At 38.9% G+C, this 17,401-nt stretch overlaps 1 protein-coding gene across 1 annotated transcript in view; it reads left to right on the top strand.

The window, feature by feature from the left end:
• Positions 1–17,089, top strand: part of babam2 (BRISC and BRCA1 A complex member 2) — a 79,652-nt gene extending 62,563 nt beyond the window's left edge. The window contains exons 8-12 of the mRNA XM_007575406.2: positions 10,054–10,153; positions 15,904–15,974; positions 16,051–16,133; positions 16,227–16,380; positions 16,478–17,089. Coding sequence (XP_007575468.1) covers positions 10,054–10,153; positions 15,904–15,974; positions 16,051–16,133; positions 16,227–16,380; positions 16,478–16,541 — 472 coding nt within the window. The 3' untranslated portion in view covers positions 16,542–17,089. The remainder of the gene's footprint in view (positions 1–10,053; positions 10,154–15,903; positions 15,975–16,050; positions 16,134–16,226; positions 16,381–16,477) is intronic.
• The last annotated feature ends 312 nt before the right edge of the window (positions 17,090–17,401 follow it).

Here is a 17,401-nt window from a genome sequence, read left to right as displayed (position 1 = left end):
CTCTCTCTCTCTCTCTCTCTCTCTCTCTCTCTCTCTCTCTCTCTCTCTCTCTCTCTCCTCTGCTGATCCCTCTGGCTGATCCTCAAAGGGAAACTGAGCGAGTGAGTGGGACTTAAAAGAGAGGAAAGCGCTGTGCTCTCACCAGCAAGGTCGTCCCTCGCTCGACTGAAACGCAGCGCGGAGAAAAAAAAAAAACAGCATTCATTTTCTCTTCACTTACACCTCTCTACTTTTTTTTTTCCCTTCCATCACTCCTGAGTTGTTTGATATCTCACTTTTTCTGTCTTTCAGCAGGGGCTTGGATCTAAGCGCGCTGAACGCACACTAGTAAGCCCCCTGAGCTACAGTGTTATACCTCCTTTCCTATTCCCTCTTCCTCTCTTTTTCCTGTTTTTTCTGCTGTTTTTCCTCCGTCTGTCTTCAAACGCAACATCACTCTAATGTTTTCAGCCCCTTCAGAGCGACAAGGGGGAAAAAAACACGTTGAAGTACCCCAACAAACACCCACGTTTTCACCGATAACATTGAGCATACGAGCACCATTGCACAGCCCTCTGATTTATTTGCTTCTCCTTCTGTAGAAATCATTGATTATTTGAAGTGCAACACCTCCCAACCTGCCATTTTCGGGTTTAAAAAAATGCACCTGCTTAAGATTCAGTGTTCATTGGTTATATAATATTTTACGCGACGTCTGGAAGAAAATGTACTGTGAAACGGATGGTGTTACACTCATTTAAAGTAGCTGTTAAATTCATGTAGACATTTAGAGAGCATAAATAATTTAAGCTTTGATGCAAAGTTGTTGCCAGGTTAAATCAGGTCTTTAATAGATTTTGTTGGGATGGAGGTTGTGGTATAAAATATGGGCTTCATGCTTCCCAGTGGGATGAAAAAGTAATCAGAAAGGGCAATAGTGCTGTCAAAAGGATCAGCCGGGTCATGTGGGAGTGTGTTGCATTTTTACCAGTCTGGTCAACAATCTCAAATGCACTGCTAAACAAATACTGCAGACAAAAAAAAAGTTCCATAAATATGTATTCATCATTTTTTGCCAATATTTCAGTAGATATGACTGCAATATAAATATGCAACAGCAAGCAAGCTCAGTTTTATTTCTGAGAAACAACTGTTTGCTTAAATGAAGGTATTCTTTCTTTTCTGGTTTCACAAAGTGACTATGAAGTGTCACGTGGACCAAACCATCTTGGTACAGACATCAAAGGCCGGTACCAGCAAGGTTCACCTGTTTCATTTCACGTTTGTCTTACATTTTCAGTGATATACATTTTTTTAAGCGAAGCTTTATTTACTGCTGTTTCACACAACCAAGTATATTTAGTAGAGTAGTTATGTGCACTTATTTTATTTTTTTAACATTCACAGTCTACAGAGTCTCTTATGCGAACAATAAGCAGATCCAGTGTCCTGAATCAAACTTACACACAAGTAAGTCATCATACATGAAGCGACAGGGCAGATCGACGTTCCTTGATTTTCCTGTGTTTTTACTACATGTTTATTGATGATGATATAAAAGAATGATGTTTAGAATATTAAAAAAAAAACTGAGTTGACTGCTTGCATATTTTTAAACAGGCTCCAGCCATCTTCACCTAGCTACCAACGCCAGATAACCCATAATATATATATATTTTTTAATTCTTGAAGATCACACCTGCTAACATAATTTGAGGTGTTTCACACAAAAGTGGATCTTTGTGCAGTTTGTGCAAAACATAAACAGTCTTTGACATTCTCGGTTAATTTGCTGTTAACATATTGGCTTTAATGCTGTTTTCAAATTATATTTTCACTTATCAAGAGATGAGCGATGCTGTCCTAATGTGGAAAAGTAACCCTACGCTCCATGTTAAATCATCCGTTAATAACAATTAACCTTTTTTTTTTTCAGAAAGTAGAGTTCAATTTTATTTTCCACACACTTATTACTTTTTGATCCGAAGACATGTTAAATCACTTAAATGAATGGCGTCAAACTTTTTGCCACGCCGACCAAAATCGCAAAGTTAGATGTACTTGTGGGGCACAAAAGTGAGGGTATTCATGAAAATGTACTCATTTATTTCTCTGTGATTTCTTTTCTTTTCTTTTTTTTACTTTTACATGCTCAACGCTTATCAAAATAAAAAGGCTCTCATACTTCTGCCTTATTAAAACAAACAGGTATATAATTTCTGAAATTTTAGATTCAATTATTATAGGCTATTTACAGAAACAAGAACAAGAGTTGAGTTCAAACATCTTCGCTTGCAACGTTTGAACAACCTGTGCTGATCAAATATTTATCATCTTTGTACTACAGTCAGGGGTTTTGCAGAAATCATCTCGAGGGCCACAAATGGCCCCTGACCCACACTTTCGACACCATCCATTCGTTTTCTGTACACACTTGTCCCTAGTGGGGTTGGGAGGGGTCCTGGTGCCTGTCTCCAGCGAATGTTTTGGGCGAGAGGCGGGGTACACCCTGGACAGGTCGCCAGTCTGTCACACACTTTGGACACGCCTGACTTAATAGAATCTGTCTGACAACTTGAATTATGTTAAAAGATGTTGAAAAGTAACACTTCATACCTCAATCTAAAGAAGTCTTCGAAATTATGTACAAAAGTGGATCTTTTTGTGTGCAGAACTAACTAGTGTGATGGTCAGGAGTTGGACAGTGTGCTGTAGTTGATGGAACCATGAAATCTTGAAGAAAAATGCCCAGTTTTCAATTTGGAAACTTTAAACTCCATTTTGGGACAGTGTTCAACGAAAACAACAAAACTAAGCTTTGGTAGCTATTTCTGGTGAAGGCAAGAGAATTAATAAAAAAAATAAATACAACCGCTTTGAGAAATTTCTCCAACAATTAACTCTTTGGTTCCACTCGTGATGTATCTGTGTGAAGGGAATGTCCCCTGGAGCAGATACCTGCAGCAATAAAAGTCCTCATTAGCACGGCTCATTGAGGCTGCACCTGTGATAATGCAAGATTAGAGGAAGTAATGAGTTAGTGTCGCTACAGCTTGCCATCAGCATCCCATTGGTTATTTTCAGCTCTGGACTCCTCATAAAGAAGCACTTATCTTCTAAGACATTGATTTCTGGCTAATTTTTAGCCTCCCTCTCTGAGCATTTTTTTTTTGTTTGTTTGTTTTGTTTTTTGTTTTTGGCCGGACTTGAACCTCTTCTCATTTAATTTTTTATTATTTTTTGTTTTACACTCACATCTCGTTTACCTGATTTTCCCAAGCCCATGAGACGAGTCAGATACATCTCTCCTTCCCCCAGAAAACCTGCTGCATTGCATAAAAGAATCGAGTGGGCACCGTCTCTGCCCCCAAACCAGATTTAGGAGCCCAGAAAAATCAACACAGAGAGACAGTTTTAGGCTGCAGTGGACTAATGTTTGTGTATCTGCATTTGCCTGTAGGTGCTTCTGTGTGTGTCAGTTTCTGTGTGTCCACACATGCTTTACCCTGAGCGTGCGTACGTGCACGTCGGCTTGTGTGGGTGTACACTTTGTTTGCGCGTGTCCTCTCTCCAGGGTTTGTAGAGGTGTGTTATTGACTTTGAAAGTCTCTGAATTTCAATCAGATTTTTTTTTTCAAGGTTTTATGAACATCTTGTCACAGTCAGAAATTGTCAGTCTGATAAAATAAATTCTCCACCAGCTCGGGAAGCACTCTTGACAGTCTGAGATGTCAGTGCAGACGGCTGGCTCTCCCCCACTCCAGCACAGGCTGCTGCCTCCTTCCTGTCTCCTTGAAGATTCCTACTTTGCATGTTTCTCTGAAGGAAACTTTCAGATGTTGCTTTGTTATGAAAAGCAGAGTTTCTTCATCTCAGAACCTTTCCTAAGTCATTAAATATGGACAGAGTTTTTTCCTGCTTTGAGAAAGTAAAATGTTTGCTCCACACAGCTGATTGTGAAAAAAGATCCAAGCTCTTGTACTTTCTCATAGATCTTGCACGAACTTGGTGTCTGTAGAGATTAGTTTGGATACGTTATGAAGCAATTGTAAAACTGATCTTTCTGTATCAAAAACTTTTTTCTATCCTTCCAAATTTAGATTGGTTTTGATCAAATAAACTTTTAGTTTAATACTTAGAATGGCTTTCTCAAATTAATATAAAAAATCTTTGTCTAGATTTGAAATTTTCCAAGATTTTTGGAGGCCTTTTAAAGGCTGGACCAAGGATCAGAAACCTAACAAAGGATACATTTTTATATTCATCTAAAGAAAATTGTGCAAATTGGCCTTGTGTCAGGCTTTACCACATCATTATTATTATTTATTTTTTTTACCAACTTGTTTCATATGCAAAATCCTAGTTCATCTGTCAGGTTTAGAAGTCTGTTTTCCTCCCTAATTAATGGCAAACTTTAGAAAACCAAAGAGCTGTTTATCAAAGGAACATTAAAACATTACAACAAAAGCTGGCTGCTTGGAGGCAAAACTAGAAGAAAACTAGAGTTGGAGTTGTTTTGGAGGGGGTTGCAGTTCTCTGAACATGTTCATGTTCTACCACCCTTTTGTTTCTTCAAATAATTCAGGTTTATTCCCAAACTGGGGGTTAAGGGTTTGTAGGGTACAACACAATCTCCATAGCAACAACTTTCAGGACCCTTGAGTTACCATCATTGACAAAGACAATCCTTCAACTAAACATAAAAGTTCACTATGAGTGATAGCTGTATAGTCAAAGCCTCAAAGCAATCACTGGGCTTCCTTAGACACATTTTTAACAATCACAATTGGAGTTGCTGTACTGGTTGAATTTTGACTTTACTTATTATCAGACATAACTCCGGGGTGTACTCTGCCTCTTGTCCAATGATCGATGGCGATAGGCACCTGCCCTTCTGCAACCCTGCATGGATATACAATAGGTGGATGTACAAATTTAGAATTACACATTCACATTTGCTTACAATTATAAAACTTCTAAAAAGACTACATGTTTAGAGTCCTTCTGTCTTTCTCCAGGTCTCAGAAGGTCCTACTTCCACTCTAAAAGTGGTGCTTCAAGCATTTCATAATCTGATTCTGTCCCAATGGTTGATATAGGGAGATTTGCATAATTTCATTACGGTGAGGAGAGGTCACCGAGTTCTGTTGCCAAAGGCCAAAGGTCTCTTCATCCCTTCTCAGACGAACCGCACAATGCTATTTTGTCCAGAGAGTCTTCATCGAGACTCGTCTTGCCTTCCAGGCTTTTGGAAATAATGAAGGCAATCAAAATGGAAATGTTCTGCTTTTGAAGCTACATTTGAATCGCCAAACAGTTCATCTTGGCCTCATCTTTCACTTTCATCATGAATCACAGCTGCCCTCCTTCCTTTGGAGCCTTTATCTTTTTCCCACGCTGCTACACACACTCCTCCAATTCTCGCTCACAACACGCACAAAACACACACATAAACAAACAAACCGAGCTTCGTCACCATTCACCTGAGTCACACAGGATAATCTCTCCATTTGATGAAGTCACAGGCAGCCCCATCACTGTACTGCATGAGACTCTGCGTGTTTACGTGTACACAGTCTCCTGTAAATATGTCATGCAGTGGGTTGGATCGCTCAGAGGGTTCGACTCAGGCAGCATGTCTGCACGATGACTCCAACATGTGTGGGTAGTGCTGAGAGTGGTGTCACCAGTGGAGACAGCAGCGGAGACACTTCAGGGTGCCACTTGGGAGAGTTAAACACCATTATGTCTTGATTCTGAGTCCACCCACAGGAGGTTCAGTTTAAAACATTTACTGAGTCTGAGAACACCTCTTTGTAAGTAATACAGTGCTTTCTCATGACCGGTATGCTCATTGTTGCCCATGTTTTGGTAACTAAACCAGGGATAATCGGGTGTTTGTCAGGTCTTTAACCTGATGTATTACACTCATTGTTTAACAAGGACTAGCCTGTGCCCTAAAAGCTTGTAAAACCTGACAGCAATTACTACCAGGAAGGAAATACAGGGATTGCTCTAGTTAGTTTTACTTGGTAGGTAACGCCTATTGGTTTAAGTGTTTTTGGCCAAATGTTGCCTATTTCCAGGATGCACCTAAAAGGTCAATGTCCACGTGGCATGGACAGAGTGCCACGGTATGCATACCCGAACAGCCGCTGCAAAGCGCTGGCTCCGGTGATTAGGCCCAGGTACAGCATCTGTGACTAATGATGAATGTGTACTACTGTTTTATGCTGTAGAAATGTTGTAAACACTGAGAGGAATTAATGAGGATGAAAGCAGAGACATGTGGACAGGTACACTTTGAATTGCCTTGTTGCTGAAAATGTGCTATATAAATAAAATTACCTTACCTTACCTTACAAAGTGACATTGAGAAATAAAATAATGATAAATAAACAGAACTGACAAAGAGCTTTGGCTGTGTGGTGGCTCTGATGGTCGCTTGCAGCAAAAAGGCTTGTTTTGCATGCAGCATGTTCTTCCCATGCATGCGTTGGTTCTCACTGGGTACTCCAGCTTCCTCCAACAGTCTTGAAGAGACGACTGTTAGTTTAATTGGTTTCTCTAAATTGTTCGTGTGTGTGTGTGTTCATGGTTGTTTGCCTGGGAAACCCCACATTTTGACCAATGACCTCTGGAGATAGGAACCAGAGACCCCACCAAGCACAAGCGGGTAAAAAGGATGGATGGATGCATGGATTGATGCATCCATCAATCCATGCATCCATGATGGAAAAACAACATTCAATTCTGTTCTTATCAAGTTTATAGGTTTTTTTCAATCATATATGGTGAAATGTTTATATATTTTCTTGATAAAAATGTAAAAATTGAGTGCATTTCTTGATGCTCAACTTCTGCATCCATAGAACAAACGCAAGAAATATATAACTTTTTTTACAAAATAAAAATAGAAAAAAAGAATTCAAAATAAGGTAAAAAAAATGTCTGAGAAAAATTCAAATGTTGGTCATTTTAAAAGTTATCAAACCTATTGATTATGTTTTGAGTCTAATCTTGTATCACAAGTAACTCCCTGAAACACAAGGCCTTATTTCCCATACAAACCTGTTTTAAATAGATGATAAAAAGATTATATATTTGTGCAGTTTTTACTCAAAAGTCTATGTGGTGTAAAAAAAAAATCTATATTTGTCACTTTTTACCATGAGTTGACAAAGGACAGCTCATGCAGTCAAAATAAAAGTGATTGGACTTTTATTTTGAAAGTGCAGTCACTCTCAAAATAAAAGTCGAATTTTTACCATAAAATGTATTTGGGTTTGCTAGTGACGGCTGCGGGCCAGTCTGGAACATTTAATGGACTAAAAGGCCCTCTTGTTGTAAAAGTCTGTTATAAACCAATAAATCTCTCAGCATTTTACCCTAATTCTGAAAACCACATTGAAAACAACTAATAAAACTTTAAGAAACATGAAACCTGTTAAAGACTAAATCAAAACCTCATGGTAAAAGGAATTCAGCTTGAGTTGGGCTTGAAAAGTTACAATTTCTGATTCCAGATTTTGTTTTTGTTAAATGGTGTGAAGTAGTGTTTGGGTTTGCATCTGAGCTCCATTTATCCATCTGTTTTTTATTTTTGTTAGTTAGAACTAAAGCTAAATATGAAGGGTCTGACTAATCGGATGGAAATGGTCTACACAAATACAGAAGTTTCGGAGAAGTGAAGGTTAAACCCAACGTCTAATCTTCCGCCTTCACATATTTGCTAATGTTAAAGCAATGAATTTCAGCGTGCATCACATTTGATCTGATAGTTTCCAATGACACAAATGAATGACGAACGCACAGCCAACTATTCTGTAGCTCTGTCCGCATTTCCATCTGAATGATGTGCAGCTATTCTTAGATCTGTGGGAGGATAGATGGGCATCATTTAGGTTTTCATTTTCAAAAGCTTTTCTCCTAGTGGCTCTGAGCTATTTTCAATCGACCATTTGTTGGTGCACAGGCTAATGCTAATTATGTGCACAAAGCCTACTGTAAATGGTAGCTTTGGAGTTCTTGAGAAAAGGATTTTGACAATGAAAACGTCTTCATGACATGGCCTGCTTGTCTTTGAATAGAGAGCCTTGTTAATATTCAGCTGCGCACTATTTTATGTTGCTGTTATTTCCATTTGCAGACTTTCGCTTGAAACTAATTTCTTTGTTCTGATTCCACCTGATGGGCTGAGTTTCTTCCTGTTGACCTTGTTTGACATCAATAAGGCATTTTTTTCCCCTTTCCATGTAAACAGCCGTGGATTTGACTCATGGCAGCAAGGTGGAGCGCGTGGGAGGAGCAACACCTTTCTCATAACTCCCATTGCATTTCTTTGGAATCGTCTTATGCAACTACTTTTGTATATTTGTCACCGTAGAAGCGAGAAACTTTTTCCTACATGTTGGGAAGAATTTTATGACCATGGTTAGTCCTGCGATTGCATTAGCAGGCTGTTGCAACTTTTTTTTTTTTTTTTTACTGTCACCATTTTATGTGCTTCTGCATTTGCCATCTCTAAAATTTGGCAAGAATATTGCATAATTCATGCAAATTTTGTTCCCTTTTATCAACTCAGAAGATGGCCAGAAATGAAGGGTGAATGACAACCCAGAATCGTTTATGTTGGATTTGTCTTTTTAAATGACATACTAGATAAATACGACATTCAGAAACATGGGTTGTTTCATTCTTGGTCCGTTTCTCCTGTAGTGTATAGCTAACACTGAAATTAGTTGTTTTTTTTTACAGTATTAGTTTGTAAGACGGAGATGGCATGGTAGATAATTGAAATAAATAGTTTGAGATCGATGATAAACTTTAGGAAAAAATTTTTATGTATAACATATTTCTCTAAACCACCAGACATTCTTGTAATATTTTTATTTTAATATTGACTTTTAGGTCCTTTTCAGGCCAGTTTCTGAAGTATGACAGCATAGAAAATGTTAAATGGACAACTGAAGGACCAAAGAATAAACCTCTGGCTTTAAAAGCTGCTTCTAGCAGATGAGCAGTATCTACAATCTTGCCTTTAAAAAAAGAGTTCAAACTGCAAAGAGACCAGACGCTGAACCTGAGACGTCTCCCCGTCTCCTCGGGTTAGCAAGGTTTCTGTACACGCTGGAAAAGTATAAGATATGAAGTGCTTTCCATGTCTAGAAAGATATGGAAAAGAATGCAGATTACATTCTGTTGAGTTGTATATTCAAACTTCATTTCATATTCCGTTGTATAAATAATTCATCCATCCATATCATCCATTAATCTGTAATGTTGTGTGTATTTTTTTGCCTCCATTATTCATGAATTACAGTAACGTTTATATATTTATGCTCCAGAATCCTATGGAAAAGCAGCAAAATTCCAAAGAAAAACTTTAATAAACTGACAAAAAAAAACTCTTACACCACGTATGTCTATACATAAATAGAGGCTTCACCCTATGGTTTCAACAGATGAAACTATTTCTAATCCTTCTGTGACTTCCCTGCTGTCATGAAGACTGAAATAAAAATAGAAATCTGTGGAAGAACCCCTCCCACTGCTCTCTATTTGTCTTTAAATGAGCATTTAAAGCAGTTTCCTGAGACCTTTAACTCGTCCTCGGGGTATTCCCTCAGTTTTTGCCCCAGATCAGAAAGAAACGAGGGAGTCGCTTCGGCACTGGGTTAGTCACCGGAGAGCTGCAGCAGCAGATTTCCAGATTAAATAAGCATGCGCTAATCACTAATGGAGCTGTGCTCCAGGATTAAATCAGAGGGACGTCAAAATAATAACTGAAGGAGAATGAAGAGAATGCCACAGGCTTGACTTGCTCTTTTTTAAATTGTAATCCCTCAGTTTCAGGTAGACTGCAGAAAATGTTAACGTGCTTCATTTTGGGATTTGTTGTGCTGCGCAGTGAACGCTCACTCGCATAAAGTCAGGCACAGTCACGCATGGTCTCGAATTGCTCCTGGAGCCACGAATACCTCTAAAAATAGACCCGGCATTATACATGATATTTAACATAAAGCAAAAATGAGAGCGACTGCTAACTGTTGCTTCTGTTTCCTCCTTCATCAGTGCTCTGGGAGGCTCCTCGGCACTTCACATCCCAGCGTTCCCCAGCGGAGGATGCCTAATTGATTACGTCCCTCAAGTGTGCCAGTTACTTACCAACAAGGTAAAATATGTGCTACTGCTGATGTCCTTTGCACGGGCACAGGGACCCTTGATGTGACTGCTTTCAGGTGTATAAATCAGTGATTGCATATGTGGTGCAACATCTACTGAAAGGTGTGTGCGTGCATGTGTGAGTGTGTTCGTTCATGCATGTGTGTCGGGCCGATGCAACGTGGGCGTACTGGCCAGCCTCCATAGGCTGTCTGAGTGCTCTTTGGCCTCCACAGGTTGACAAGCAGATATGCAGCATGAACGCGGTGTAATGCCATTTCCTTCGAGGCAAAATGCCCATCCCCCCCTCCCTCCAACCCTCTCACACACATATTCTCCATCTCTTCCTGTTCATGTTACAGTCTGACCAGCAGGAGCAAGAGGAAAAAGATGCATCTGACTGCCTTCTGGTTTTTCAAGTCAGAGCCGCTCCCTTTAAAAAAAAAAAAAAAAAGACAAGTTCTGTTCAGAACGTCTCGGCCTCTATTTAAAAAGAACAAGCACAAAATGTTCAGTTCAAAACACCTTAACGACATGACTCAATTGGTTTCAGATCTGCTGTCTTGAAGTGGTTTAGCTGGATCATTCTGAACCTACAAATGAACAGTTCAGCAGAGAACATCTTAATTCCCAGACCGCTGAAAATTTAACAACATCCAAACAAAGCAGGAAAATAAATAATGAAGCTTGAATGGGAAATTCAATTTGTCTCTTTTTTTTTTATTTTTATTTTGGGGAAACCAAACATTTTTAAGAATTTCTGATTGTAGGTTTTCAGGCTCAGTTTTCTGTTTTGCTTCTTCTCAAATGTGCACCGTGTATGTCATCCGACACACTTCAGATTTCACCTCTTCTGGTATTCAGCCAAAGTTTATCGTCTTCGCGTTTTGTTAACTACATATGTGCCGTTTCTGCTTCTGCGAGGCCTCTGTAGTCCTGATGGGTAGCTCAAACCATTTCGAGTTGACAATATTAATATGTTCATTTTTTTTAATGTGGGTTTCAGAAGACTGTAAAGCATCATGCAAGACTCCAATTTCCCATGAACTTGACTCAAAGTACTCCCTAATTGTGAAAAGGAAAGCAACTGATGCAAAGGTTTCAACATCTTTTACAAATAAAAATCTTCAAAGTGTGGCATGCATGTGTATTCAGCTCCTTTGATACCTCTAATTAGAATCCAGTGTACCCAGAAAAACTCACCCAATTACCAAATAGTGACCAGATGTGTGTACTATAATGTCAGTAACATGTATCAGTCCATGGTAACTCTGGAGGAGCTGCAAAGGCAATTATTAGAGGTGAACTCCTCGAATCTAGCCTTTAAGAAGGAGCGGGTAGAAAGCTATCGTTTGATGCAATGAATCGTGTTTGGAGTTTGCTGCAAGCCTTGTAGGAGACACAGCAAACATATGGAAGAAGGTGCTTTGGTCAGAGCACCTTGAGTTGAACATGTTGGCCTGGAAAATTAACATTGGACAATAAAATTGATCTTACCTCACTTTAGATTTGATTTAAAAAAAACTGAATGTAAATACTAGAAATACTTGGATAAAATATGTCAGAGGCTTAAAAAGTGTTTAACTTTTTAACCTTCTTCGGGACAATGACCAATGATGAATTCAGCCAGAGATAAAATGGAATGGTTTATATCAAATTATGTTCAATGGTCTAATCAAAGTCTAGACCTAAATTCAATTTAGGATCTGTGGAAAGACCTGTACAATTATTTTCACAAGATTAGTATTATAATCTTCATGTTTGTAAACAAATATTTATTTTTGTTGTTGTTTTAATTAAAAATACCTGAAGAAAAAACAAATTCCATTTTTCATAAATAAAAAAATAAAAAAACTTACAATGTTCATACTACTCCACCACACTTACATTCTGTAAACAAAATAATAGATTCATGTACAGAGGAAAAATAAGTATTGGACACATCAACGTTTTTCTTTGCTAACTATATTTAACTGGAGCAACTGTCAATTTAATCCTCACACAAAAAAATCTAAACAATTTACTTTGCAAATGAAATTATGCGTAGCTCATGAAAAACAACTCCATAAATTTGTTCAATACTTATTGTGTTATTTCATTGCTTTTACACAAATTAATTTGTGGACCAATTTGTATTGTTTTCTTTGCATGTCTGGAATGTGTCAACTTCTTAGAGATACTTCCAAAATAAGAGATGTGACTCAAAGTTATAATAACTTCCAATTTGCTTGTTAAAAATCAACCAGCAGCAGAATTAAGCTGAGTAAATGTTTGGTTTGACCGACTGTCATCTCTGCCCTCCAAGTTAATGGCGGTGCTGCAACATGGCACAACATATGGATCGTCAGGATGATTAATCCATATAGCCACTTCCTAACCGTACACAAAGAAAAGAGCAACAAGCACTGCTGGCACTCATCTTCGAATATTATGACTCATTTGTGACTCATAATATTTCTAATATTTGAATCTTATCCTTGAAATGAATCATCTTGTCACAGAACGACTGTTGGTAAGTTTTACCCGTAAAGATAAAATATTATTCCTTTTTTTCTTTTAAGTTAACAAATCTATGCAGAGTTACGCTATCGTAGCCTGCTGACAAAAGATGCTCCTTTGTTTGCATCTTATCTGCAGCACAAATCATTTCATGTCTTCAATTGAGTTTTGGTTGCTGCTTTAGAAGCGCAGAAGCAACTTCTGTTAATTTGGAAAAGACTCCTGAGTGTTTGGTGGAAGAATACAGACAGAAAACTGAGGTCAGAGTTCCCTCGTGTCTAGGTGTCACATTTTTCTCTGGGACAGTTTGGTCCCAGTGGTGGATGTTTTAACTCTCGACATCCACCACACTGCTGACACAAACAGAGTAATCTGATACCAATCTAGTTTGTTATGACTCAGCTAACTTCTGTGAGTCTTAAACTTCACATGAGCACGTTTTTATTAGTATTATTATTATTATAATTATTATTACTGGTCTTAAAAATCGACAATGAGAATGTTGATATTGCACAGGGTTGCCACTCAGAGTTGCTCTTGGATTTCTGGTCTGGATAATTATGAAAAAAGACAGAGTCCATCCATTTTCTTCTGCTTATCCGAGCTGCGGTTGCCGGGGCAGCAGCCTAAACAGGGAGACCCAGACTTCCCTCTCCCCAGCCACATCTCAGCTCCTCCAGGGGAATTCCAAGGTGTTTCCAGACCAATTGAGCAACATAGTCCGCTCCAACTTGTGCAGGGTCTTCCTCTGGGTCTCCTTCCTGTGGGACATGCTCAGGACATTTCACTAGGATGGCGTCCTAACCAGAAGTCCGAGCCACCTCGACCAGCTCTTCTCCATTTGGAGAAGCAGCGGCTCTACTCTGAGTCCCTCCTGGATGACTGAGCTTCTTACCCTTTCTCTGAGGGAGAGAACAGGCTCCTTTGTCATGTAACCACAGTTTTGTTCTGTTGATCACTGCCCAAAGCTCATGACCATAGATGAGGGTAGGAACGTAGACAGACCGGTAAATCGAGAGCCTCACATTTTGGCTCAAGTCTCTGTTCACCTCTGCAGACGCAGCGCCAATCTACCTAGCAATCTTCTGCATGTTGCTGGTACAATTATGAAAATATTTGCTTCTTCTTTTGTTTCCTTCTTTGATTTATTTTCTTATCTTTCTGACCTTCATGCCTTTTTTCTTTCCTTTTTCCCTTCAGCCATGTCTTCCTTGCTTGATTTGTCCTTTCCGTTTTTTTTCCTTCTTTCTTCGCCTCCACTCTTCCTTTTTCCATCCTTCTTTCCTTATTTACCACCACCTTTTATTCCTTCGTTCATTTTCCCATCTTCATTTTTCCAACCTCAATTTCTTCCTTTTTCCTCTTCCTAGTTTCTGCATATAGATGTATTGGTAGTAAATGTTCACGTTTGGAATCATCAAATGGTGATTCCATTTAAAAGCAGACAGAGAATTCAACCAATGATTCTGGAAAATTATAAAATTACAGCCTGGAAGAGCTGGATTACACACAACATGGAGAGCTTTTTCAACCCATATTTATCTCTTGTTGGGCGGCACATGTAACCTTTCGAAGCACTGAATCGAGCATGATTTGAAGGTACAATTTCCATGTAACATAACCTCTTCCACACATGAAAATGATGCTATCAAATATTTTCTTTTGGATATTGTTTTTTTTTTTCTGCCCACTCTATACTGTACATAGTGGACACTTAGACAACCAAAGAGCCTTCGTCTTTATAAAACCATATAAAAGATCGGGCCAGGAATGGGTGACAATGTAACTGAATGTGCAAAAGCAGTAAAACACTACCTGGATTATTGCATCATCTTCCCTGCAGCCACAAGCAAACACAATAAATGGATGCACGGGCGAGCAGCCATGGGCGCGGGCAGGTCTGAATACCTGCCGAGCAAGCTCAACTATGTTGCATCACCCGGAGCTCCAGGCAGCCAATAGGAGGTGGCAGCACACTGACAGGAGCTGGGGGTGGAGGGGGAGGGTGAAGAGCAGGAAGTTCATTCTCAGACTATGTGTAAAAGTTCAGTGATCCACACTTCCTTTAAGATGCACACACAGGCTCAAAGTGTAATTAAATAAACACACGTTGACTATGTGGCCTTGCAGCTTTTCAGAAGGCTGCACAGCCGCCTCCACCGTTTCGAGTAATCACAATTGAACCAAAGCCTGAGTCACAATGGGCGTCTTTGTTTGAGAGTTCTCCAAGAGATGAGACCGATCAAACACGCAACTGCGAGCGTCTGGGTGTGTGTGTGCCACATATTACTACTATTACAAAATGGTATCATTCATACATGAAGGGTGACTAACCCAAAAATATGCAGCTTACTCTGCATAAAATGATGAAATGTCTTGGCTAGTATGCGATACACACTGTGTAAATGTCAATCAAGTTATTTAAAAAAAAAAAAGCATTGTGCGTTGTCAGCTTAAGTTTTCTTTTAAGATTGAGGGGATAATTGTGGATATATACAAACATGACTAATAAACTGAGATAAGTATTTTGTTTTAAAGCATTAGAAATAAACATCTTATAGTTGTAACCAGTCCAAAATCATTTATACCTCTAGCAGATATAAAGTTTTCATAAAATAATTGTGTGTGTTTTTTTAAGAGACGTCCTGTCCTGTTTATAAAAATAAAGGGGGAAAGCAGTATGGTTTGTCTTTTTAAAGTCCGAAAATTATTTATTCCGTTCTCCATAATCTATGGAAAAATAATATTACTTTACAGTCTGTGAACCCTTGTAAGTGCTGACCAGCTTTTTGCTTGTTTCCACTTTATTTTGATGATTTATCTTGGTGATGAACTGCAGCCTTTGAGATTTAAAGATCTCCTTGATTAAAATTTTAGTTTATTCCACAAGTTCATTGGAATACATTCGCCAAAAAGTACTGCACACCAAACAGTCCTTTGCGAGAAGAATGTTGTGCACACTGATATTACAATGGTGATCTATTTGTGGTATAATATGCACATTTACTTCAAGTCAAAAAAAAAAAAAGTTAAATTAAAAGGATCATTAAAGCTAAATCTGTCTGGGGTTTGAATAATTTCGGGCTTAACTGTATTTACCAAGAGATTAATTTATGTTCATATTTTGTCAACTTTTTTTATGAAAAATGTAGGTTTTCCTCCCTCGTCTTTAAAAATGTGGGAGCCTACGTGTTGAAGTGCCTGTGCTTGTGTTTTTTTGTTTTTTTTTTTCTGCTCATACTTTTGCTTCGTTCTGTCCAGGTACAGTATGTCATACAAGGTTACCACAAACGGAGGGAGTACATCGCTGCTTTTCTCAGCCACTTCGGAATGTGAGTCGGTTTTCCACATCTGCATCAGAACTCAATAATGAATACAAAACCATGTAAACAGTGTGGCGTGTTTCAGGGGGGTGGTGGAGTACGACGCAGAGGGATTCACTAAACTCACTCTACTCCTCATGTGGAAAGACTTCTGCTTCCTAGTTCACGGTAGGAGGCTCAAGCACAAACTGAATGATTGTGTTCAGCTAGATTTTCCCTAAGATTAATCTATTTATTTATTTTTTTCTCTGCACCTTGTAGTGGATCTCCCGCTGTACTTCCCCAGGGATCAGCCCACCCTCACCTTCCAGTCTGTGTACCACTTCACCAACAGCGGTCAGCTCTATTCTCAGGTGCAGACGTCGTATCCCTACAGCCCACGTTGGGATGGCAACGAGATGGCCAAAAGGGCAAAGTATGAAACACCTGCTGCGTATAGGTCCTACTGTAAGTGCTACTTATTGTGATTTGAAAGAACAAGCCTAAAACTTCAACCTTGATCTTTCTTTCAGAGCCTACTTCAAGAGCTTCATCCCTCAGTTCCAGGAGGGAGCCTTCGCCAATGGCAAACTGTAGCTCTCGTCTCGCTTTGACATTTGCTGGAGTGTGTCACTGTTTGTGCTCTTGTGTACTTTTTTTTTTTTTTTGTCTGCAAAGACTTTGAATCCTGCATTTTTATTTTTCACTGAAGCTGATGGGAGAAGCCACTTTTTTTTTTTTGTAGAACTTTGTTTTCTAGGCGTCATGAAGATTCATCATAAGGGTTGACAGCAGAGTAAAAACGCCATCATTCTTGAAGCTCTGACAGAAAATTAACTTGACAGCTTGTGTTGCGCTATTTCTTACAATGAATATTGTTTTATGTATGACGTCCGGAAACTCCGTGCACAAATTTGCTTTAAAAGGAGCTGAAAGAACAAGCTTTGTTTACTCGCTTTCATCATATTGTTGTCAAGTTGTGCACAGCTGCTGATGTTAAAATACTTTAAAGCTTTTCTTATTCACTTGAATGTTTCCTGTCTTAAATGATCGGTGAAGACTTTTACTGACATGTCGACAATACTGAGTTATTTCCAAAAATGTTACTCCAAAATTTTCTTTCAGTAAAGTACTTTTCTCCTGACTGCTATTGTTTATTCGTGTGTGTGTGTGTGTGTGTGTGTGTGTCTGTGTGTCTATGTGTGTGTGTGTAAAGTATTTTTTTAGAACCTGCTCATCATCTGCTAGAAGCTAATGTAGTATTGTGGCTCCCATAAATATATGTCAGCAGGATGCTGCCTAGAGTTATTTTGGTTTGATCATATTTCCTGTTCTGAGAATTAAGTGTGCCAATCAGAAATCAGAATGACATGAAATGTAGCATGCACAATTAAAATATGATTTATTATCTGGTTAATTTGTCAAATAGCACCGCATTTACCAGGAGGAATAAACTG

Source organism: Poecilia formosa, unplaced genomic scaffold (genome assembly GCF_000485575.1).
Source record: "Poecilia formosa unplaced genomic scaffold, Poecilia_formosa-5.1.2 Scaffold8, whole genome shotgun sequence".
Classification (NCBI taxonomy): Eukaryota; Metazoa; Chordata; class Actinopteri; order Cyprinodontiformes; family Poeciliidae; genus Poecilia; species Poecilia formosa.
The sequence above is the reverse complement of the archived record's forward strand: the minus strand, read 5'-3'. Positions and strand labels throughout refer to the sequence as shown.